Here is a 24,339-nt window from a genome sequence, read left to right on the forward strand (position 1 = left end):
CAAAATAAGTATTGTTTTAATTCTAAACTAAATTGACGTTTCTCACATTGACATGATATACTAAATCCTGGTACCAAAACCACACTGGATTTTTAAAATATTTTAGTTAACATACTTCAGTTTCAACTTTCATGGCACAACCTCCATTCGTTGGTTCTTCCTGAGTGTCACATTTACCAACCAAATCTCTGAAGATAGCCAAACGACATTCAGCATTTTCTTCTAATATCTCTCGTTCCTGAAGGAGAGTTTCCCTTCATAACACAAATTAATTCAAGTAAGAAATAGAAAAGGTGCTGCTTTGTGTTGAATTTTAAACTTCTAAGATTAAGTACATTATAGCTTAAGAGCTATAATCATGCATGGCGATTAGTAACAGCTATTTTCAAACTTGTATAAAGAGGTCAAAATTCAGAAGTCACCTAATATAAAACAAGTAAATAAGTTAAAAAAAATTAAACAAGTAAATAAAATTCTCAATTTTTATCAGAACATGAAATAAATAACTTACTTAAAGTCAGCTTCCCGTTGAGCCCAATATTGAGTAAACTCCTGTGTAACTTCTTCTCGAATTTTAAATTCCAGTGTTAACTTTTCTTTTTTTTCATTTATCAGTTTTTTTTTCAAGTCTTCTATTAAATCCAACAGTTTCTATAACATGTAAACATTAAAATTCTTATAAAAGAATAAACATATCCCAAGAGAACTATCTGTTTAAAAAATAAAACTTTTCATTTAGTCAATTATAATTATGCATCCTTTTTAATGAGAAAATTCTCACTGAAAAGTATGCATTTGCAAATATATATTAATCAGAAAAATCAAGTAGAGTCCTCCACATTTTAGAAATAGACTTATGATAACTCAAACATCTCACTGTCTAGCTATGCTAAGAAAAAAAGTAAAATAAAATTTGGGCACCAGGAACTACTTTGGGGAGTTCCATATTTGATTTCATGTAATTCACACAACTTTCTGGGAGCTTGGTATTGTGTACATTTCATAGGTGGGGAATATAATGACCAAATTTGTGGTAAATGCTAAACGTTGGGTTTAAAAGTGGCCTGTCAAAGTCTAAAGCCCAGTGTAGCGGCAGAGAAGTTGCTAAGAATCCCCAAACAAAATGCCAAAGAGAGATGTTACATAAACTTATTAGACTTTTATAACTATCCAGATGTGAGCAACAACTCTATAGCCTTTAAAAACACATAATCATGAAGAATGTACAATAAAATAAAGCAATTAACACTTAACATGGCCATATAGATTCATAACAAAATAAATTATAGCATTAGGAAAACAGCTTGATATTCTTTTTAAAGGTTTCTGATTAAAGTTACTCAACAACAAATTAAACAATAAACTCTCTCAAAGCTACAGATCTTCCAATGTTTCAACTTTACATATGAAAATACTTCTATAGATATCCTGACTTTGAAATCACAGTTCTAACAATTTATACTGAGAAAATAGTCATATAACATGACCCTAGTATTTTGGTGGTAAAGAATGTTGATCACAGTGTTGTCATTTTGTGGTATAGGTTGTATCTAAATAAAGTGTGAACCTAACTCAATAGCCAAGCTTCAGGAATTTGTTCAATTATGTTACTGTTATACAGTAAACTATTGTAATCATTAATGACAACCCACTCCTTCTTTTCCTATGTCTATCAAAAAATAAATAAGGCCACGTACAGTGGCTCACACCTGTAATTCTAGCACTGTGGGAGGACTGAATGAGGCCAACAGTTTGAGACCAGTCTGAGCAAGAGGGAGACCTCATCTTTTCAAAAAAGAAAAGAAAAATTTGCCAGGTGTGGTAGCACGTGACTGTAGTCCCAGTTATTTGGGAGGCTAAGGCAGGAACACTACTTGAGCCCAGGAGTTTGAAGTGAGCTATGATCACACCGCTGCACCCTAGCCAGGGCAACAGAGCAAGATCCTGTCTCAAAAAAAAGAAAATACACACACACACACACACACATACACGCACACACACGCAATAAAATAAAAATAAAATGAACTATTTTTATATAATAGTTTATATAGTTTTTTTAATATAGTTTATATAGTTACTATTTTTATATAATAGTTATTATATAATAATACTATATTAATAATACATACTTTTCACAATTTTTTAAAATAAAGAATATAAGGTTACAAAACATCAATGTATAGTAAAAATCCATTATATGAACGTAGATTAATCTGTATATTTAATTTTTTTCATTCTACCATGAATATATAATATTACTTTAATAATTTTAAAGAACTGCAAACTTTTGTTTGAAACAATAAATAGTAACTATTGAAGTAGAAATGTAGGAGAGTTAGAGAAATCTATACGAATATAGGAATACTTGGAGAAACTGGTTTATTTTAAGAATCTTAGTTTTTATCACTATTAGCAGCTGAAAGTCTTTGCTAACAAAAATTATGGTTGGCTAATATAGCTAAGTGAATTACTAAATATAAGTGTAAATATGCTAATATCAATATATTTTATAATGATTTTTACTAGTTCCAATCCTCTATTAAAATGCAAATAAAGCATGCTATACCTAATCCTTTTTATTCTTAAACATCAAATACAACAACATTTTGATAAATGTCTCACTTTAAAGTATTAAGACCTAGTCAGCGTTATAGGATACACATGCATTTACACCATGAAATCCACTGTAAACTATAGGATTAAATATTTTTCCCTAGTAATTTCAGAAATTTTACTAACATTTCAAGTTTAAACGACATTATATAAAAACTTCAACTTTGAGAAGATCAGAAAAAACTAAAACAGTACTATTTTTGGCTTCTTTTGGCACTGAGGGAATCAGAGGCCCTATAACAAGGTCCAATCACACAGTGACCAGATAAACTGGAACTAGTACCACATCTAAGGCTACCATTCTTATTTCTAAACAACATAGGTACAATAATGGCTTTCAGGGACACTAAGGTAAATTATTAATGTATTTAGCCCAATACATCATCCCTCTACTTGGACTTTTATAGTCCAAAAGAGCACTGTGATGTATGATAAGTCAAACATATCATATCTTGAACACAAGTTTACCAGTATTCCTAGGACACCAGTATACATAGGACTCCATGTATAAATATGTAGTTATAGCCAATTAATAAAGGGAACAGGTAATGTGGATACAATCTAAATTTCAGGGTTAATACAACTAAAAAATATATATAAACTTCATTTGGAAAAAGGATAAAAGAATCACTGTTAAGTCTCATTTATTTATCATAACAGTAAGAGGACCAAAAAATTCCTGTTTTTGAAGAAACAGGATCATTGATAATGGGTAGAGATTTTGAACACTTGTACTTTAAGACTGCAAGTCCAGTAGAATATGTTAAATTCCCTCAGTGAAAGGATACTGGAAGAGGATAGTCACATGGTCTCAAAGTATCATCCCACAGATGATATGCTTTTATAATAAAGAAAGATCTGAAATACTATACCTTAACTAAGTAAAACAACACCTTTAAGAATGGAGAAATCAGATATCATGTGTCTCCTGGCGTCATGCAACAAGAAACTCACAACTTCACCTATACAATATGCTTGGCTAAAGTGTTAAACCTCTGGGAGGCCGAGGTGGGCAGATTGCTCGAGGTCAGGAGTTTGAAACCAGCCTGAGTGAGACCCTGTCTCTACTAAAAATAGAAATTGACCAACTAAAAATATATATACAAAAAAAAAAAAAAAAAATTAGCCGGGCATGGTGGTGCATGCCTATACTCCCAGCTACTCTGGAGGCTGAGGCAGTAGGATCGCTTGAACCCAGGAGATTGAGGTTGCTGTGAGTTAGGCTGATGGCACGGCACTCCCTCTAGCCTGGGCAACAAACTGAGACTCTGTTTCAAAAATAAATAAATAAATAGTGTTAAACCTGAATCATGAGAAAATAATCAGACAAATCTAGATCGAGAGTATTCTACAAGAAAATCAGCCTCTACTTTTCAAAAATATCAATCCTAGATTAGAGAGGATAAAAAAAAACAACAGGAAAATCAAAAGCAATGTGTTAACTTTGGTTGTAGATAAAAACAAATTGGCTATAAAAGACATGTTGGAACCACCAGAGAAATCTCAATATGGATGGTATAATAGACTATATTATTGTATCAATGTTAACTTTTGGGGGGGTTATGAAAATGGTCTCATGATCATGAGGAAAATGTCCATGTTTTTAGAAAATACATACTGAAATACTCAGTTGTAAGGTATTTTATGTCTGCATCTTGTTTTCAAATGATAACAGACCAAAAAAATGTACTCACTCATAAAATGATAACAACTGGCAAATCCAGGTAAAAAGTAAATGAGTGTTCATTATACTAATTTTTCATTAGGTTTGAAATTTTTCAAAATACAAAGTTAAGACACAAAAACTTCAGTGTATTGTTGAAAATAATTGAAGAGAGGGAGGCTTAAGTATTGTTAACTCTAATTTCAGAATAACAAGCCAAGCACAGAAGTATGAGTTCTTAATACATACTCTGTTCTCCTTGTGGCTATTGAAAGCATTATCTTCCTCTAATGTTTTATCTAGATCTTCATCAGTAAGTTCAGTTTTCACATTTTGGTTTTCTTCAGTATTTTCTGATTCCTCAATCAAATCTTCATCTTCCACCAAATCTTCTAAACTATTTTCCCATGAAATGGTGGCTCTTTTTACATTTAATATTTTATTATCCAAATTCCTGTCTAGTGATACATTTTGAGAAGATTTGACAGGTCCAAATGATTTCTCTTGAGATGAATTTAAATTGTCTGGAACACAAACCTGTTAAAATATCCAATGTGACTGTTAAAATAGTAAAGGCAAGAACTGTCCACTAGAAAATAATTAATTTTATAAAGTCGAATGACAATCTGAGTGTTAAAAGGTATGCAAACAAACATACAAAAAGAAATGAGTATCCTTAAATGAACATTCTGATTTTTCAAAAGCTACTTATACAAGTATACTACTGGTAAATCTACCTTCCTGGACTAACTTCTTAGCAAGATTGCTAGCAGGGGGCTTTCCAGTTACTCAGAAGCCATAACTGAACCAGATGGATGGCTGACAATTCATTCTAAGAATAGTCATTAATTTGTAATTGATTCTGGGTATAGTGGCTCCTGCCTATAATCCCAGCTACTTTTGAATCTAAGGTAGGAGAATCGCTTGAGGCCAGGAATTAGAGACCAGCCTGGGCAACACAGCAAGACCCCATCTCTAAAAAAAAAAGAAAAAAAAAATTTTTTTTTTTAATTAGCAGGGCATGGTGGTGCACACCTGTAGTCCCCGCTACTCATGAGGCTGAGCCAGGAGGATCCCCTGAGCCCAGGAGTCTGAGGCTGCAGTGATTTGTGACTACACCACTGCATGCCAGTTGGGCAACAGAGCGAGGCCCTCTTTCTTTAAAAAAAAATTTTTTTAATTAAAAAATTTGTAACTAATGTTTATTATTAACACTTAATACTCCAGGTCATTTTAATCCTAGAAGGGCAGGTGCAACTTTCAATCTTTTCCCATGTCTTCCTACGTGGTCAAATATTCACATTTTTAATCTTCAATTATTCCCTAGGCTTATAGTAATGAGTGCAAAATAATTATTTCAAGAAAAATTGTTAGTGTTCTAATAAGAAGAAGAGGCTTAATAAATATATATTTACTTTTTGTGCAATGGCTGAGAACTTCAATACATTGAGCGTTTCATCATAGGCAAAACAACATTGACTGATGTTGACAATCATACATATTTTCCCTTTACCATTAAAAAAACTTTGAAAATAGTGGGTCAGTTTACTTTCCCGGAAAGGCACATGCTGTTGAAACCTATGGAAAAAAATTTTCAAAAACTGTAAGTTAAAACAAATCTCATGAAGTCAACATGCTGATAAATTTTATAAAGAAATAATTGATCCAGCTAATGTGGACTTTTGTGATTAATACCACCTGTAATATCCTTCTCTGTTTGTTTTCTTTAAACATTGCTACTTACTAATAAAAATACTAATAACCCACTAGGCAAAATGCAAAGAAAATCACATTTAACTAGATTGTGTTCCCTAGCTATATACTAGCTACTATGAGATACCTTAACTAGAAATAGTGAAGCCTAATTTACCATTTATGCAGCCTAAAATGCTAATTAATACAAAAACTATCACATGTGGAAGAACACACACAATGCTGTAGTAAGAAAAAATGGTTTTAGATGCTAAACCAGCATCATGAAAAGCTTATCCTTTACAGTCTGTTGGTATGTATTTGTTATGGAAAATACTGAGATTATTTGATGAATTACTGGCATTGACTTTTTAAAAATTTCTGTCTTCTTTTTAATCCAAGATCTCTAAGTACTTTAATCATAATCCACACACAGGCATTATGAAAGAATCAGGTTAAACAGAAAAGAACTTTCTAAAAACAGCAATGTTGAAAGTTTAAACATTATATTAATATGTTAATAACACTTTCAGCAACACCTACTTTGACTTTTCACTGTTCTTCAAAACATTGATACACTTTCCCAGAGTCAATAAAGAAGTATTTATGTTCCCAGTCTCTCTTAACCTTTCACCTTCATTCTGTGTCTTCATGCTTCGTTCTGAACCAGCAAGATCGCATAAAGACAATCTGAATTAACCAAAAAAAAAAAAAAAAATTACTTTAAAAGTTCTTTAAAACAATTCAAAATAATTACAATTTAAATACTCAACTTACTCACTGACTCTAAGTACACGAGACATTTCAGAATCTTCGATCTGTAATATTCTAATGGTGAATATGCTGTGACTGAAATACAAAGATCAAATGTTATCTTTACATTTTGAATTTCTACACTCTAAATAGGAGAGTGACAAGTATCTAAATCGACCTCTATTTTATACCCTAATATTAGGTGTAGTCCACCACTGCATTTCCCAACTATGCTGCCAAACATTTCAATCCAGTGTTCCACTGTCATCCATATACCCAGTTGCCTAAAATCCCTCAAACCTTCTCCTGACATTCCAACTTCTATTAATGAAATCATTTATAATAGTCACAATTTTCACACAAAGAACATATTAGTTAAAACTGTATTAGGTACAGCTAATATTCTTTGAATATGTACCTATAGCAAAGCATACATTTGACCTATAGATCTGGATTATATATCATCCCATGTCAAACTAAGTATGGGGACAGGGCTCTTTCTCCCTTAAGACAAAACCTATTTTAAACTGCTTCAGGCCGGGCACAATGACTCATGCTTATAATTCCAGCATTTTGGAATGGTGAAGAGGGAGGATCACTTGAGCCAGGAAGTTCAGAGCAGCTTAGGTAACACAATGAGACCATGTCTCTACAAAAAATAAGAAAAATTAGCCAGGAGTGGTGGTGAGCAGGAGGCTGAGGCAGAAGGATCACTTGAGCCTAGGAGTTTGAGGCTGCAGTGAGTTATGATAGTGCCACTGCACTCCAGCCTGGGCAAGAGTAAGGCCCTATCTCAAGTTAGTAAGTAAATAAATAAATAACACACTGCTCAAACGTGACTTCCTGTATCTCCCATCCCTTAATCCCTTCCATCAAAAACATAACCCCTTGAGATTATAGCCTAACTCAGTACATATATAGTATTCAAGGGGTAAGTGGAAAAGACAGAGAAAAGGGCATGATTATAGACACCTCTGAAAATATTGAGCTTAGATACTGACATTAAGAAAGAGTAAAAAAACCTCAGACTTTCTACAAATTAGCAAACCTAATGTTAAGAAATAGTATGAGAATATTAGGTATTTAGTGCTGTTCAGTTTACAGAATGTTATGCCTATAAATTCATTTAAAACATAACAGAACCTATTGCCCACTTTACTTTAAAATCAGTTGTATTTAAATTAGCACAGAATATCATGGGTACTCCAGGTTTACCCCATAGCGTTTATTCCTTACCTTCTACTGGAAGCATTATTCAGTTTTGTGAAGGCAATACTCTGGTTCTTTATTCCTAGTTTTAAAAGTCTATATGCTTCTTTGGAATCAAATACTTGAATCCATTGTAGATCTTTAAAAAATAAAGAGTACACATATCAATTTATTAAAACATAGGATGTGTTCTACAATGTAATCTCTTTGATGGTCTTTTCCAGTGAAATATAATGACATTTTTCTTCTAATAACACATCCTAGCTGCACTCAACTCAGCTATTTCATGTTCCACAAGAGGCACAGAAGAGGAGGAGATTATAGCAATGTTCCAATATTTAAGTTACACAAACACAGAAAATAAATGTTCTGTAACAGAGTTTGCCAAAGGGAAAATTAAAAACAAGTACAATTCCTTACATTAAGAACTCAGTAAAAAAGGAGAGACAAAATACAGTACAGATTAAACCTATAAAATTACCCAGCTTCAAAGAGCAACCCAGCAATAGCATTATTAGGCATCTAGTCAAAAGAGCATAAGACATTCTATTACAAAGACATCTGCACCCGAATGTTTATGGCAGCACAATCACTATTGCAAGGACATGGAAACAACTCAAGTGTCCGACAATTCATGAGTAGATTATTAAAATTTGATATATGTTTACAATGGAATATTACTCAACTCTAAGAAACGACAGCGAGCTATCACCGCTTATATTATCCTGGATTGAGCTTAAGCCCATTATCCAAAGTGAGGCGACACAAGATCAGAATAATGGGCTCCACATGTAGTCACCATCAAAGTGGTATTGACTGATTAACACTATGGTGCTCAAAGGGTGGTGGTGTTCACCAGGGATTCAGGGGTTGGAGGGGGACTATGTGGAGGGGTAGTCCCACATCTGAGGGATGTAGTGAGCATTGTGGAGGGGAAGGACACACCTCTAACCCTTGCTAGGGAGAGGCAAAGATATAAAATGTAACCAAAATGTTTTAAAAAAAAACATTTATCAGTTGTCGGGCAAGTAGGAGGGGGGAGGAGGAGATGGGTATTTATACACATAGTGAGTGCGATGCACACCATCTGGGTGATGGACATGCTTGAAGCTCTGACTCAGGGGGGAGGGGAGGCAAGGGCAATGTATGTAACCTTAACGTTTGTACCCCCATAATATGCTGAAATAAAAATTAAAAAAAAAAAAAAACAATTACCCAGCTATGAGACATTGCGGACTACAATTCATTAGTGAATCATGAAATCAAATTTATTGAGTCATAACAAGCATTTTATAAAAATAAAATAGAATATAAAAAATAGCACAGTATACTCCTTATAGTAAAAATATAATTAATGAAACTTTTGACTTGTAAATATTACATACGCATACAATTACATATATGGGTACTGAGTTATGATGTTATTAATATGTATTTCCTAGTGTAATAGCTTTTTAAAGGCTGGAAAAACTACGAGGGAAGAACAGTAACATTTTATAGCTCTAAATTTTGGACACTGTTACAAGTAGCAGAACAATGTGAATATCAACACCCAGCTTTTCTCCTCACCAAGAATCCAATCAACAATATTCAAGCAAACATGATACCCTTTCATATTAAAGTTTAATAAATATACTAAAACATACTTCCAAAGCACAAAATTCTCTTATTCTCTTGATGTTAATAATCAGTATAAAATTTTCAACTTCCTATGTGCTTTCCTATAGCTGTCACAAAGTCTAGGTAGAGAACTATGAGCAGTAAAATAAAAATATTCATTAGTATACCTTTTATAAAAGAATAGCCCTTTACATCTTGGGAAAGGCGCAGCATCTTCCTCTTTTGGAATTTAGATGATACAGGAACAAACAAGTCATAAATACATTCATTGTAAATCTCAAAGAACGAAACCCACACAGAAAATTTTATATTATTATCCATATTCAAGCTAGCTTGTTCACAATCTTTCATGGATTCTTCAAACTCTGGAATATTCAAAGAATTTGTTAAACTTCCTACAAAAAGAAGAAAAAGGATAATGACAAAATTGAGCAATTGACAAAAAAATGGGACTTTAAAAAGTATAGATCACGCCTGCTGGACTTGGAAAGCCAAGTATTCTTAATCTTATGACCATCTATGTTACACATTTTTTAAAAACAAAGTGAGATGTAAATAATATTTGGATTAACAAAAGTTTGACTTCTTCTTATCCTTCCTTTCTGAAAATATGCTAATGAACCAAACAGAAATTAAGCACAAAGGACAAAGAAAAACAAGAGTGTCTCTAGAATTCAATATTAAAATTCTAAGCAGTAAAAAGGGATAGCTGTGGTATTTAATCCAAATAAAACTTTACAATGACTGACATTTCATATAGGCATCATTTTCCAGGTATTTTTGACTATGTCATTACAGAAATTAAATCATTAGAAGTGATTTCAAAATTTAAAGCTTTTCAAATGTATTTCATATGATCTACATATTAAAGAGAAAGGAAACCTTACCGTTAACAGTATCATAGCTGTCATTATGCATAACAACCTAAAAGGAAAGATTTTTTTATTAGTTAAAAAATATTTTTAGATAAGGTTAAATAACGGAGATATTGATTAACTATCCAAACAAATCACAAATCAAATCACAACCTTTCATCCAGTCAATGCAGTGACCTCTATTTATTAGTTTTTTTCCTAGTTAAATAACATAGTCCCATAATGTAAAAAGTTGGGAAAATACAGAAAAGTATTAAAAAGAATATTACCATGTATGGTCAATCCCCACCACCCTGCGGTAATTACTGTTAATATTTCAATATAGTCCCCCTTCTATTATTTTCCCCACACTTAAGTTTTTTCTCCTCATAATTAAAAATTATTTATATACAGCTGATGGCCATGTACCTAAACAGATGTGAAATGACTTAATTATTTATTACTAAATATTTAAATTATTTACAAAGTTTGGCCAGTAAAAATACTAAGATAATATTTTCTTCTGCATTCTAATTATTTCCTTAGAATATGTACCTATAACTGAATTGGTAGATAAAAAGATATGAAAAATTTTAAAGTTCTCATTCTTAATATAATGTTGCCAAACTGCTTTCCAGAAACATTTTACAATCAATGTATGAAAGTACATGTCATTCTTTTAAACATTTTAATAATTTCATAGGAAAAATAATATTTTGTTTTAACTGGATAACTTGTTAGTAAACTTTTTTCATTATTAATGATTTTAATTTCCTATATGAATTACTTATGCAATTATCTACTAACCTTCACAATTTTTATTAATATACTATTTTACTTTCAGAGACTATAATCACGGACTCTGAACTTTGAACTCCACTGAGCAACTCACTTTTTCTTATTACTTTAAAACCCTGGTTTCTAAATGTCTTAAAAAAAGAAAATCTCCATTAATATTTGAAAACATTTATAAAAACTGTTAATAGTTTTTAACAGTCTTGAATAGAATAAGTGTCTGAAAACATAAAACTCAGAATGCATAGGGGAAATAAACAGATAAGTATAACTTCATAAAAATTTTAAAAGTTTATATGGTACCACCTTATTTTTTTTTTTTTTTTTTTTGGGAGACAGAGTCTTGATCTGTTGCCCAGGCTAGTGCCCTGGCATCGGCCTAGCTCAAAGCAACCTCAAAGTCCTAGACTTAAGCAATCCTTCTGTCTCAGCCTCCCAAGTAGCTGAGACTACAGGCATGTGCCACCATGCCCGGCTAATTTCCTTTCTACAGATATTTTTAGTTGCCCAGCTAATTTCTTTCTATTTTTAGTACAGACGGGGATTGGCTCTTACTCAGGTTGGTTTCAAACTCCTGACCTCGAGCGATCCTCCCACATCGGCCTTCCAGAGTGCTAGGCATGAGCCACCACACCCGGCAGGTACCACTTATTTAAAATAATATCCCCTCACAGCATATAGTGTGTTTATTTATTGTCAGTCTCTATGAGGGCAGTGCCATTTGTCTTTGGCACTTAAAATATTGCCTGAACAACCATAGATGCCTTAATAAAAAATTGTTGAATAAATTGGCAAACACAATGGAGGTGGGGAGAAGCAAACAATAAGTTGAAAAACTTGCAACCCATATAATAATGTATTAATTTTTTAAAATAAGTTCTTACAAATCAGTAAGAAGTCAAGATATGGGCAAAAAGCATATCTAACAATTCACAGGAAAAATTCCAAGATATACTAATCACCTCATTGTAATTAAAGAAATATAAATTAAGCCCAAATGAGAAAGACCATTTTTGTTTTAAAAAAAAACTATATCCTACATATAATATATAAAGAAAAAGATATGAAGATATATGTAACCATATATACAACAGTGTATGTGTATATGCAGACATATAGAAAGTTCTATGTATGGATTTTATATAGAGAGAGAAAGTCTAAAAAACATACTTTCCAATGTCTTAATGGTTTTCTTACTGGTTTATAATTGCAAGAATACAATTATAATAAACTCTTACTTTTTATTTCTCACATTTCCTTATTTAAATTTTGTATATATATTACTTTCACAATTAAAGAAACAGAATTTTAGCCAAGTGTAGTGGCTCATGCCTATAATCCTAGCACTTTGGGAGCCCAAGGCAGGAAGATCACTTGAGGCCAAGAGTTCGAGACCAGCCTGGAAAACACAGCAAGACCTCATCTCTATAAAAAATAATTAGTGAGGCATGGTGGCACATGCCTGCAGTCCCAGCTACTCAGGAAGCTGAGGCAGGAGAATCACTTGAGACCAGGAGTTTGAGACTGGAGTGAGCTATGAGTGAGCCACTGCCCTCCAGCCTTGGCAACAGAGCCAGAGACCCTGTCTCAATGAATAGATCAATCAATAAAATAAAAAACACAGAATTTTTAAAATTCATCACATAACAAGTATAATATCGGCTTTACAACACCAAAATCATTTCAGAACCATTTACATCTGTATTGTTTAAACATTCTTGCTGTTTTTATAACATAAAATAAGAGAAAGAGATATCTTCAAACTTCAAGCTTTAAACATCTTTCTCAAGAAAAACCCAAGGCAGCCACTACCACCACAAAACAGATTCCAATATAGACTGAAACAAAAGGGTTTATAAAAGGTCATGATTTATATATGTTTTACATTCTAAAATATTTTCATACCTCTTTAATTTGCCGAAGCAATGCACTTTTGCTAGCAATTTCTTCTTTCTCTTGGTCTAGTGATAACCGTAAGTATTCTCTGGATCTATGTGGTTTAAGGTTCGTCTTTGTATACAGTCTGTCCTGAAGACTATCAAATAATACATTCAAAGTTCGAGGCAGAATGCCAATATTTTCTTCTGTGCCTATAAAAAGAATTTTTGTCTTACACTCTCTCAGACAAGTTGGAAAAAGGAAACTTTCCTGGACTACTAAAGCTCCTCCTATACTACCAATAAGCACGAGTAAATAGCTACAATATTACTAAGTGTGAGAGAAGTTGAGGGAATACTCAGTTTTCCATTACTTTGGTCTTCACTGTATTACTGACATGGATGGACATTTTATCAACTACTATTCTAATGCAAAATCTGAAATTTTACATTCCTGTAAGGTAGGGGTCCTCACAGTTTCTAAACAGGAGGCCAGTTCACTGTCTCTCAGACCATTGGAGAGCCGGACTATAGTTTAAAAAAAAAACTATAAACAAATTCCTATGCACACTGCACATATCTTATTTTGGAGTAAAAAAACAAACGGACAAAAACACCTGCATGTGGCCCATGGGCCGTAGTTTGAGGACACCTGCTGTAAGGCCATAATATTAGATTTATAATCACCCATAATCACAAAATATAAAAGTAAAATTAAATATATAGTGTCTTACTGGTTACCAATGCTCAATTTTCTATATCACATCAATTCTTTTTCTGAATTTTCATCATCAATCTTATTTTTCTATCAATGGCTAAAGTATTTTTACATGTGAATTAAATAAATCTGAATTAAAAGCCATAGGCAATATTCAATATGCTATTACTATTAAAAATGGAGCAAACACATACAAGCTGATGGAAACGTTAAATACGTGCAAGTATTATAAAAATACTGAGTGAATATTATTGCTTCTTTATCCTTTCCAACCGAAATGAAACAATATTTACCTTGAAATGTATATGTTTTTCCTGAATTGGTTAGCCCATAAGTAAAAATCAGGCGACTTTGTCCTTTCAAGAGGTCTTTTATTGGCTGTATAATACAACCCTGAAAGAATTCTTTCTGTGTAGTTCCTGGGCCAAAAACCTATGTAAACATTTTTAAAACAAGTCTTTTTAGAAAATTCAGGTTAACTCACAGTGTGTTCTACCTATCTCTCATGTTTAAAAAATTTTAAAGATTGGTTATATAAGATTCATTCTTAAAACAGTTGCCATATCCCCACTTCCACAAATAGCACTTGATGGTTTTAATACCAGAAAATTTTCAAGTTTTCATGATAGAAATTTGACCCAGCCAATTGAGTTGTCATTTAAGTTTTGAAAAAAATCATTTCTTTAAAAAAACAATAATTTTAAGAACACTGCAGTGATTTCTTCACTTCTAATTACATATTTCCAGACCTAAAATCTGAGACCTACTCTTAAGGAAAAAATACCAGTACCTAAGATCTAAGTTCCATAAGCACAAAATGTACAGTCATTACATACAATTATAATATATAGCCATTTAGCCCAAGCAAGTCTCTTCCTCTTTAAAAAAAATTGGTTTCACATGGGTACTTACCTTGGAAAAACTGAATTTCTGTGCCATCTGCCCAGAGCTTTTCTCACTTAACCGACTAAGGATGTTTTGAGGGTCTTTCAGCAGAATGGTCTGTGAATCCAGAATATGCACACAGCCCTAAAACATATATCCACAATAAATAAGAACAATAGTATTTTATTTGTTTAATGAAAGTAAAATATTAAAACATAATTAAATCCAACACAAACCTCTGATTCATGTTCTTTTTCTGACTGTGTGAATGGTTTTATTCGAAGACAAACCTGGAGATAATCTTTAGATTCTAAACTGTTTGCCTTAAGAAGAAAAAAAATAAGAATATTTTAAAGATATAAAATATGGCTTTTAAGAGATCATCTTTCTTCAACATGGCTAATTGTTATGTTATAATCTGAGATCAAACAATTACTAAGCAATTAGTCACTATTCTGTTTTTAACCATTTTAGAAAAACTCAACAAATCTATTTAAATTAAAGCAAAATATACCACAAAAGATTCAGTTTCCTTACCTCCTGTATTTATATATGAAGTTTACATAAAGCCTTTTTCCATAAAAACCTAACCTTTATATCCAATACAATTAATGAGGCTCTAAGTAATTGGAAAATAGAACTCTAGAATAAGTCACAAGTAACCAGAATATACTACTAACCCAATGCTCGATTCCATCATGCTTCAGAATTTTTTTACTCCATAATATTCTCTTTGCTACTTTCTTTGAAGGAGAATAAGTTTAGTTCATTTTTAAATGTAATTTTAAAGAACTGTTTTAAATTTTCTTTAAAAGGATAAAAAAAGGAAATAATTACTTGAAAACCACAACTTAACAAAACAGAAATAAGAACTAGAAAATCTGAATAACCCTGTATCTATTCAAGAAATTCAATCCATTTCCAAACACAATAATCCTACAAAGAAAAAACAAGGCCCTGGTACTTCACTGGTAAATTCTATCAAACATTTAAGGAAATAATCATACAAATCATACATAAACTCTTTACAAAAATAAAGGAAAACACCTCAACTAATTTTGAGTTTGACATAACCTTGATAACACACAACCTGCAAAGATATCCTCAGAAAAAAGTTACAGAACATACTACATTAAAATAGAAGAAAAATTTCTCAAACAAAATACTAGCCAATATACAAAATAGGATAATACATCCTGACCAAGAATGGCTTCTCCCAGGAATATACGGTCAGTTTAGCATTCAAAAAAAAATCAGGGCAATTAACCACATTAAAAGAATCAATGAGAAACTTTATAAATACAAAAATAAAGCACATGACAAAATTCAACACCCATTCATAATTAGAATTCTCAGCAAAGTGTAATAAAAGGAAACTTCCTTAGCTTCATAAAGGGCATTTATAAAAAAAATCTACAGCTAGCATCATACTTAATGTGAAAAGCTGAATCTGAGTAGCAAGATGAATAATAATACAGATTCAACTTCACCACTTCTATTAACACTATACTAAAAGTTCTATAGCCAGTGCAATCAGGCAGGAAAAGGAAAGGAGAAAGGAGAGGAGAAAGGGGGGGAGAGGGGAGAGGGGAGAGGGGAGAGGGGAGAGGGGAGAGAGGGGAGGGGAGGGGAGGGGAGGGGAGGGGAGGGGAGAGGAGAGGAGAGGGAAGAGGGAAGAGGGAAGAGGGAAGAGGGAAGAGGGAAGAGGGAAGAGGGAAGAGGGAAGAGGGAAGAGGGAAGAGGGAAGAGGAAAAAAATGCATCCAAACTGGGAAAGAAGAAATAAAATTGTCTTTATTCAGAGACAACATGAACATATGCACACAAATCCAACAAATCTATAAAAAACTAATGTTTACTGACAGAATGCTGATCAGAAGTTACCTAAAGGTGTGATGAAAGGAAGGGATTACAAGGAGGCTGCAGAAACTTTTGAGGATAAATATATTCATTATCTTGACTGTGCTGATAGTTTCACAGTATATGAATATGTCAAAACTTGTTAAACTGCATACTTCAAATATATGCATTTTTTAAAATCTTAATTATGCCTCAATAGAGCTGTTAAGAAATATGATTTACAATAGCATCAAATAACATGAAATGTTTACAAATATATTTGACAAAAGACATGGAAGATCTCTATATTGACAAGTATAAAATATTGCTGAGACATTAAAGATCTAAATAAATAGAGAAATATACTATGGTCATAGATTAAGAATGAATATTGTCAAGATGTCAGTGATGATGGGTCAAAGATATAACCACTGAAACAAAGAATACAAAATTTCTAGAAGAAATTTTCTAGAAATTTCTAGAAGAGATTTTGTAGGGCAAAATCTTCACAATTATGAGGAAGGCAAAGATTTCTTACAGAGGACATACACACTAACAAAGAAATATTAAACTGAACATCTTTAAATTTAAAAATATCTCATCAAGACATAAATCTGATAAAGGATATGTATCTGGAATATATAAAGATCTCTCACAAATAACTAATAAGACAAATAACCTAATTTTTTTAAATGAGAAAGATATAAAGAGAAGTTTACAAAACAAAGTATAGGAATGGCCAAGAAATACTTGAAAAAGCCCTCATTAGTGAAATGCATACTAAAACCATAAAAAGCTACTAGTACACACCCACTAAATTAAAGACTGACATTACCAAATGTTCACAAGGAGGTGGAGGCACTAGAATCTGAATACATTACTGGTGCTGGTAAAGCCACTTTGGAAAACTGTTTAGCAGTTACTCATGAACTTAAACTTACACAACTTCCACTCCTAAGTATTTACCAAAGAAAAATGAAAACACAAGTCCACAAAAAGTCTTACACATGAATGTTCAGAGCAGCATTATTTATAATGGCCCTAAACCAGAAAATACCCAAATGTCCATCAAATGGTAAATGGAAATGTGCCATATTTGCACGATGGACTACTACTTAGCAATAGAAAGGAACTACTTACATATGATGGATGATGAATCTCAAAACATAATGCTAAGTCAGAGATAAATAAATTTTTCTGTAAAAAGCCAGAAAGCTAATATTTTAGACCTACAGACCCTACAGTCTCTATCACAACTACTCAACCCTGCCATTATAGTGCAAAAACAGATATAGAAAATAAGTGAACCAATAAGTATAGGTGAGATGCAATAAAACTTTATTTAGAGACAGTGAAGTTTGAATCTCATATAATTTGCACATCATGAAACATTCTTTTGATTTTTCTTCAACTATTTAAAAATATAAAAACCATTATTAGATTGTAAGCAAGTATAAAAACAGGAAATACAAAAATAGGCCATTTTTGGCCAACCTTTGTGTTATAAAAAGGCAGACACAAACAACTACATAATGTATAATTCCATTTTATATAATCAAGAGGCACTTATCACAAAATTCCTTCCTTTCTTCTCTCTTTTGTCCCTTCCTTCCTTCCTTCATTTATCTATTATTAAATGAGCTTAAAGTATTTTTAAAAACCTGACATATCATGGGTATTAAATGTTATTTTTTATCTATGCCCCCTAACTCCCCTTTTCCCCTTCCATTATTCTTTATAAAATGGGTTAGTTCATATTTCTAAGGCACCAAAATTAACAACCTAAAATGTAACAAACAATATAAATGACTCAAAAAGTACACATATAAGAAAAGATCTGCAAAGACACACAAGCAAACGTTACAATGGTAGTAAGTAGGGTGGTAGGAGAACTTTTACTTACTCTAGCATTGTTGAGTTATTTTAGTTTTTAAAAATTTGTATTCTTTTTAAAATTAAGGCTTGCAATTCCTAGGGACATAGTGGAAAATTTCACATTTTTTAAGGGAATCACAGCAATACTTGACATATATTGAACAACCTCCTGCCTCAGCCTCCTATGTAGCTGCACACTACCACACCCAGCTAATTTTTCCTATTTTTAGTAGAGACGGGCTCTCACTCTTGCTTAGGCTGGTCTCACCAACTCTTGACCTCAAGGGATCCTCCCACTTCAGCTTCCCAGAGTCCTGGGATTTCAGGTGTAATCACGCCTGGTCACTATTTATTTTGATTATGTCATATCTTTACTAAACTGGTTCTTTCAGTGGTTGCTACAATAAAAAGCAAGTACTACATAAAAACAATGAAGAACAGAAAATGAGGGTGGCAACATCTAATCAGATTCCAAGGTTTTAGAAGTTGTATGTGCTCAAAAGGCACACACATCTCTCCAAATAAGGTCAAAAAATTAAATTAAATTTTAAAAGGCACGTATGTCTTATTAGTAACTGTAGTTATCAAAGAATAAAATTTAAAACATTTTCATTCAAGTTAATTTTTTTCTAATGGCTATTAGTTTAGGACATAGATACTTATTACATTGTTTAGGCATACTACTTGAAAAAGAACTTTTATATATTTCTTTTGGCCTAGAGCTCTCTGACAAAGTTACTTAGATACAAGGTTGCCTTAAACCCAGACAGTTTGAGAATCTCTGTCTTAGTCACATGCCCAAATACATACATATACACAAATATTAGCCACATACACAAATATTTCCATTCGAAGATAATCAACATGATACTTTTCTTATACTTACTTCAGTGTTTGGAGCAACTAAGGAAAATTCATGAGAGAGATCAAGCTTAATGCCATCAAAATTTATTCCTGAAGGCCTTGCAATTGGGTCAGCACTAAAAACATAAGATGGTCTCGGTACTCCCTCTTGATTCAAATTAGATTCCATTCTGCAAGAATAACAGTAACTATTTTAGACAACCTTACTAAGTCAGTATGTAAGCCACTCACACATAAAAAGTCTGGCTCACTATTTTCCCCCAAATAACCAGAGTTCAGAGAAGGAAAACATTAGATTGCTTCATGTATAACACAATGACCTATGGAAAATACAAAATATCAATTTATATTTATAGACTCTGAATCAAATAATATTAAACATGGCTTACTATTATTTATCTGATTCAACCCATGGGTAGATCCATACAAAGAAATTTCATGAGTAAAGATAATCTGTAGCCCGGGCGAGGTGGCTCATGCCTGTAATCCTAGCACTCTGGGAGGCCGAGGCAGGTGGATTGCTCGAGGTCAGGAGTTCGAAACCAGCCTGAGCAAGAGCGAGACCCCGTCTCTACCCAAAATAGAAAGAAATTAATTGGCCAACTAATATATATACAAAAAATTAGCCGGGCATGGTGGCGCATGCCTGTAGTCCCAGCTACTTGGGAGGCTGAGGCAGCAGGATTGCTTGAGCCCAGGAGTTTGAGGTTGCTGTGAGCCAGGCTGACGCCATGGCACTCACTCTAGCCTAGGCAACAAAGTGAGACTCTGTCTCAAAAAAAAAAAAAAAAGATCCAATGATGGACCCTGCATATTGGCCCTACATTGTTTACCTCATCACAGTAGGCAGGGACCTTAGCTCAAAAACCCACTTGGCCACCAAACTTAAATTTAAAATTTAAACTTAAATTCTTAAGCATTTATTAATATTTGCTTTAAATATAGCCCAAATAAGTATATTTTTAGTCATTTGGGGCCTGCTAGGTTTGTATATCCCATCAAATTGCACCAAACAGCTGCCCTTCAGAGTTCTAAACTCCCTTCTGTGCAACATAACTTTGACATGTAAGTCCCTCTGTGATTCTCCTCTCCCACTCCCTCAAGTTCCATTGCCTTTTTCCCCCTCTGAGTTGTGGTCCTTCACTCTAGTCTAGGAAAGGTCCCACTCCCAGAGGAATTTCCCTTGCTTACACCCCTTCAAAGCCCTGTCCAAATAAAGCTCCTTATTTACTACTGCCACCTCATGGTAATATCTTTTTCCCTCAACCCCAAAGTTCCCAAACCCTCCACAAGAGCATTGTTGGGTTGTTTCCCCCCTAAATTGCAACAAGACTAAAGAAATTATACATTTATCTTCAGTAGATCCAGGCAACCTATAGGATTAACCAACCATACAAGTAAACAAGTTTCATATGTTTATTGCCTGTTTTTATTGTAAACTCAGTAATGTAATGAAAATGGAAAGTTACTTCAATACAGTTGGATATAATATTTCAAATATGCAATTTATGGATAAAAATTAAGAAAAGGGGTATCTTGTGGAGTAAAACACAATTGGTGATCTAGAATATGAGGGGAAGTTTGCCAAAAACCATTAAAGTACTGGCTTGACATTTCATGACGCACAATTCATAGAAAACTATAAAATACACTTCATTCTTTGGCTTCAAATAATTTTGGTTTTTTAAAAAAGTGGATATTTTAAATTACTGAATCAAAAAGAATATTCTTATGTGTAAAAAAATAAGGTTATAATAAATAAGTTTGTATTTGTTCATATGTTTATTTTTCAATGAACAAGCTACTTCCTAGCAATTCTAAAATTGTTGAGATGTACTTTCACTTCTTGTAATTTTAGTTGGATTCCTACTTATATGTGGTCTTTCCAACCAGTATGTAAATTTCTTAAAGGCAAGAACCTTGTTTTGTAATACTCTGTTATGTCCTACAACAAATTCAGAGACTTATGTAGTGATAATGACTCCCTGTCTAGTGACTTAAATAATGGTAATAAATAAAATCCTATAGTGCTGTGGCGTCAGCCTAGCTCACAGCAACCTCAAACTCCTGGGCTCAAGGGATTCTCCTGCCTCAGCCTCTGGAAGGAGCTAGGATTACAGGCGCAAACCACCAGGCCCTGCTAATTTTTCTATTTTTACTAGAGACAGGGTTTCACTCTTGCTGAGGCTGGTCTCCAACTCCTGGCTTCAAGCGATTCTCTCGCCTTGGCCTTCCAGAGTGCTAGGATTACAGGAGTGAGCCACCCTGCCAGACCTGAATGAAGATTCTGAATGTGATCCTCAACATATACCCTCAAAAAAGGTCTTCACAACTAACTGATGACTCCTTTTTGCAATTTGAAATTTGGATCTTGGACATGAAATAAAATATATACAGTGCTATTCTGCTTCTGGAGTAACATGCTACCTTGTTTTAAAAGCAAAAACAAACCTCAATTTGATCATCTTGAGCAGGGATTAAAAACAATCTAATCCATAAAGCACGAATTTGTGTCAACTAGTCCTTCAGCAAGGAATATTAGAACTGCGGTCCCAATCCTGCGAGCCGCTGCCCTCCCCTGCCCCGCCTCCCCTCCCACCCACTCCCACGGAAAATTTGTCTTCCATGAAACCGGTCCCTGGTGCCAAAAAGGTGGGGAACCGCTGTTTAGAGAACTGGACCAGACAGGAATTACGAAGCAAGGAGTGGAACGAGATGGGAAAAGTCTTCTAAACTGGGGGATGACAGGCGTCAGAGTCTCACACACGCTTGTTCAGCCTGGCAGTGTAAAACCCTAAAATGTCAAGCCCCAGGCACAGGCAGGGACAGTCTGGAATTAAGCGCACAGAGGCCACCAAAGGGCTCCCCCCAAAAGAGGCCATATCATCTCCTGAGCAAACTGCTTACCTCAGGGATTCAGGAAACTAGGCTGGCAAAGAGGCCTGTTTCTCAACAGCAGCAGAATCAACTACACTAAAAATATTAACGATAGCAAACAGTATCTGTTATGTGCCAGCACTGTTTCAAACAGCTTCACACATTACCATTTAATCTTCACAAGAGCCCGAGGAAGTAGGTACTATTATTGCTCCCTTTTAACAGACGAGGAAACTGAGGCCCAGAGAGATTAGTAATAGGCAGTGGAGACGACATTTAAACCCTAATCCAAGCAGTATAGCTCAATTCTCCCTGCGCACCTGGTGTCCCAGGTTTCCGCATCACTCCGCAACTCAGTTCCTGACAGTAAGCTCTTAGGCGTCATGAGCCCGGCTAAAAGATGTCCACATTGCCAAGGCCGTTTTCCCACCTCAGGCCTCATATATGTCCAATCACCCACCTCCTTCCCGGCACCCTTGCCCAGGTCACCTCCTCACCTACAAACGTTGCCTACGCCAGGCCACCCGGCCTGCGAGCAGCACTGGAATGTTTTCCTTTTCAAATTCAAACAATGGCGGCCAAAGCGCCGCACTGAACGCTGGGAGTGGGCGGGGCTTCCGGAACGAAGCTCGGGAGGCCTCTGGCTCGCGCTGCGGGCTTTCCAGAGGCTCCCGGAAGAAGCTTTCAAATCTGGGGGCGGATCTTGGAACGCGGAGCAACCAATGGGCAGAGGCAGGCTCGATTGCGGCCCGGTGGCAGAGGGTCTGGCTTAGCTTTGGGTTCCGCGCGCTGTACGGATGCGGCGCTTTCTCGCGGCTGCGATAAGTATTACCCTGTCGACTGAGATGCCGATCTCGTATTCTGTCCTTAAAGCAATAAAGATGTGGCGAAGGCCATGGGGTGAGGCCGCTGCCACCACACTTACTCCTGCGACTTCCTGGGGACAGGCCGAGTAATGGCGCTCTAGAAACCTCCCCGTACGGTCCCAACAGAGCAGAAAAGGCTCTGCCTCCCGGGATCCAGAGGGTCAGTTCCCTTGCCGCATCCCCATTTTGCAACTGCTAATATAAAAATTGATATAGGTAAGCTTATGAATGCTAAAACCAATGGATGCAGGATGCTAAAACCAGTGGCTGAAAGGTTGTCGAGGAAGAGTGTATTAACACTATCTCAAAGAATCACCCTACAGATTATTTCCTGATTATAAAAGGAAAAGATAATTTTACAATGAAAAGATTTATTAGACATACCTTAACCAAGTTAGGATACTTAGCATCACTAATAGTCGAACACTATATCACTTGATGCTATATGTACCAGAAATATTTGCCACGAATCTAATCATGAGGAAACAATCAGAAATATAACAAAATGTAGAACATTCTGCAAGACAACACGCCTAGGCTTTTCAAAAAATGTCAATGTCATGACAGGAAAAAGAAAAAACCAAGGTGGAGTATTGTGTTAGTCAAGAGACAAAAGAAACTAAATGAAATTGTGAATCTTGATTGGTTCATAGATTTTTTTTAAAGTTTTTAAAACTGCAAAAGATATTTGTGGACAATTGGGGAAATTTAAATATGGACTTCATATTAGATATTGCATCAGTTTTCAATTGTTTGCTCATGACAATTTGTGATTAGGTAGAAGAATGTCTTTGTTTTGGGAAGGTATTTGCTGAAGTAAATACCTTCAGCAATACTACAAAGTGTCACAAGTGTCTGCAATTTACCTTCAAAAGATCTGGCAAAAAATAAAATACAAAAACAAAATAGAAAGTAAATGTGGCAAAATTAATTATCGGTGAATCTAGATGAAAGGTATAATGGTGTACATTGTGCCGCTCTTGCAGCTTTTTAAAATAATTTTGAGATTTTCTAAAAAGGAAAATTCTAATCTTAACCATGGCCTGCCAGGCCCTGCCAGATCAAGTGCTGGCAACCCTCAATCACCATGTGGTGCCTTAAGTTAATTTCCTTTGGATACCTCAAACATCAGGTTCTTTCTAGTATATATGAACTTTTACATTGGGTTATTCTCTCTACCTTAATTCTGTCTTCTCCATTCATCATATAGCATTTCTCTTCCTTCTTTAGATCTCATCTAAAATGTTACCTTCTTAGAGAAGACTTTCCTGACTACTTTAACTCAAGTGAGACTTCTTTTTAATTTGCAAGTTCAATTCTATTTTCATACTTATAACTAG

At 34.3% G+C, this 24,339-nt stretch overlaps 1 protein-coding gene across 5 annotated transcripts in view; it reads right to left on the reverse strand.

Annotated features, from left to right (window-relative positions):
• Positions 1–22,791, reverse strand: part of KIF20B (kinesin family member 20B) — a 75,719-nt gene extending 52,928 nt beyond the window's left edge. For 4 of the 5 annotated variants that reach the window (XM_012765343.3, XM_012765381.3, XM_012765371.3 and 1 more), the window contains exons 1-15: positions 22,631–22,791; positions 19,279–19,426; positions 14,916–15,002; positions 14,707–14,823; positions 14,088–14,226; positions 13,105–13,289; positions 10,438–10,474; positions 9,718–9,945; positions 7,958–8,069; positions 6,746–6,817; positions 6,512–6,658; positions 5,692–5,854; positions 4,526–4,813; positions 512–651; positions 116–254 (exon numbers count right to left, since the gene is read on the reverse strand). In XM_012765343.3, the coding sequence (XP_012620797.1) occupies positions 116–254; positions 512–651; positions 4,526–4,813; positions 5,692–5,854; positions 6,512–6,658; positions 6,746–6,817; positions 7,958–8,069; positions 9,718–9,945; positions 10,438–10,474; positions 13,105–13,289; positions 14,088–14,226; positions 14,707–14,823; positions 14,916–15,002; positions 19,279–19,425 (2,001 nt within the window). In that variant the 5' untranslated portion in view covers position 19,426; positions 22,631–22,791. The remainder of the gene's footprint in view (positions 1–115; positions 255–511; positions 652–4,525; positions 4,814–5,691; positions 5,855–6,511; positions 6,659–6,745; positions 6,818–7,957; positions 8,070–9,717; positions 9,946–10,437; positions 10,475–13,104; positions 13,290–14,087; positions 14,227–14,706; positions 14,824–14,915; positions 15,003–19,278; positions 19,427–22,630) is intronic. The other variant, XM_012765360.3, reaches the window with a different exon arrangement.
• Positions 22,792–24,339: the final 1,548 nt, after the last annotated feature.

This window comes from Microcebus murinus, chromosome 14 (genome assembly GCF_040939455.1).
Source record: "Microcebus murinus isolate Inina chromosome 14, M.murinus_Inina_mat1.0, whole genome shotgun sequence".
In the NCBI taxonomy this organism is placed as follows: domain Eukaryota; kingdom Metazoa; phylum Chordata; class Mammalia; order Primates; family Cheirogaleidae; genus Microcebus; species Microcebus murinus.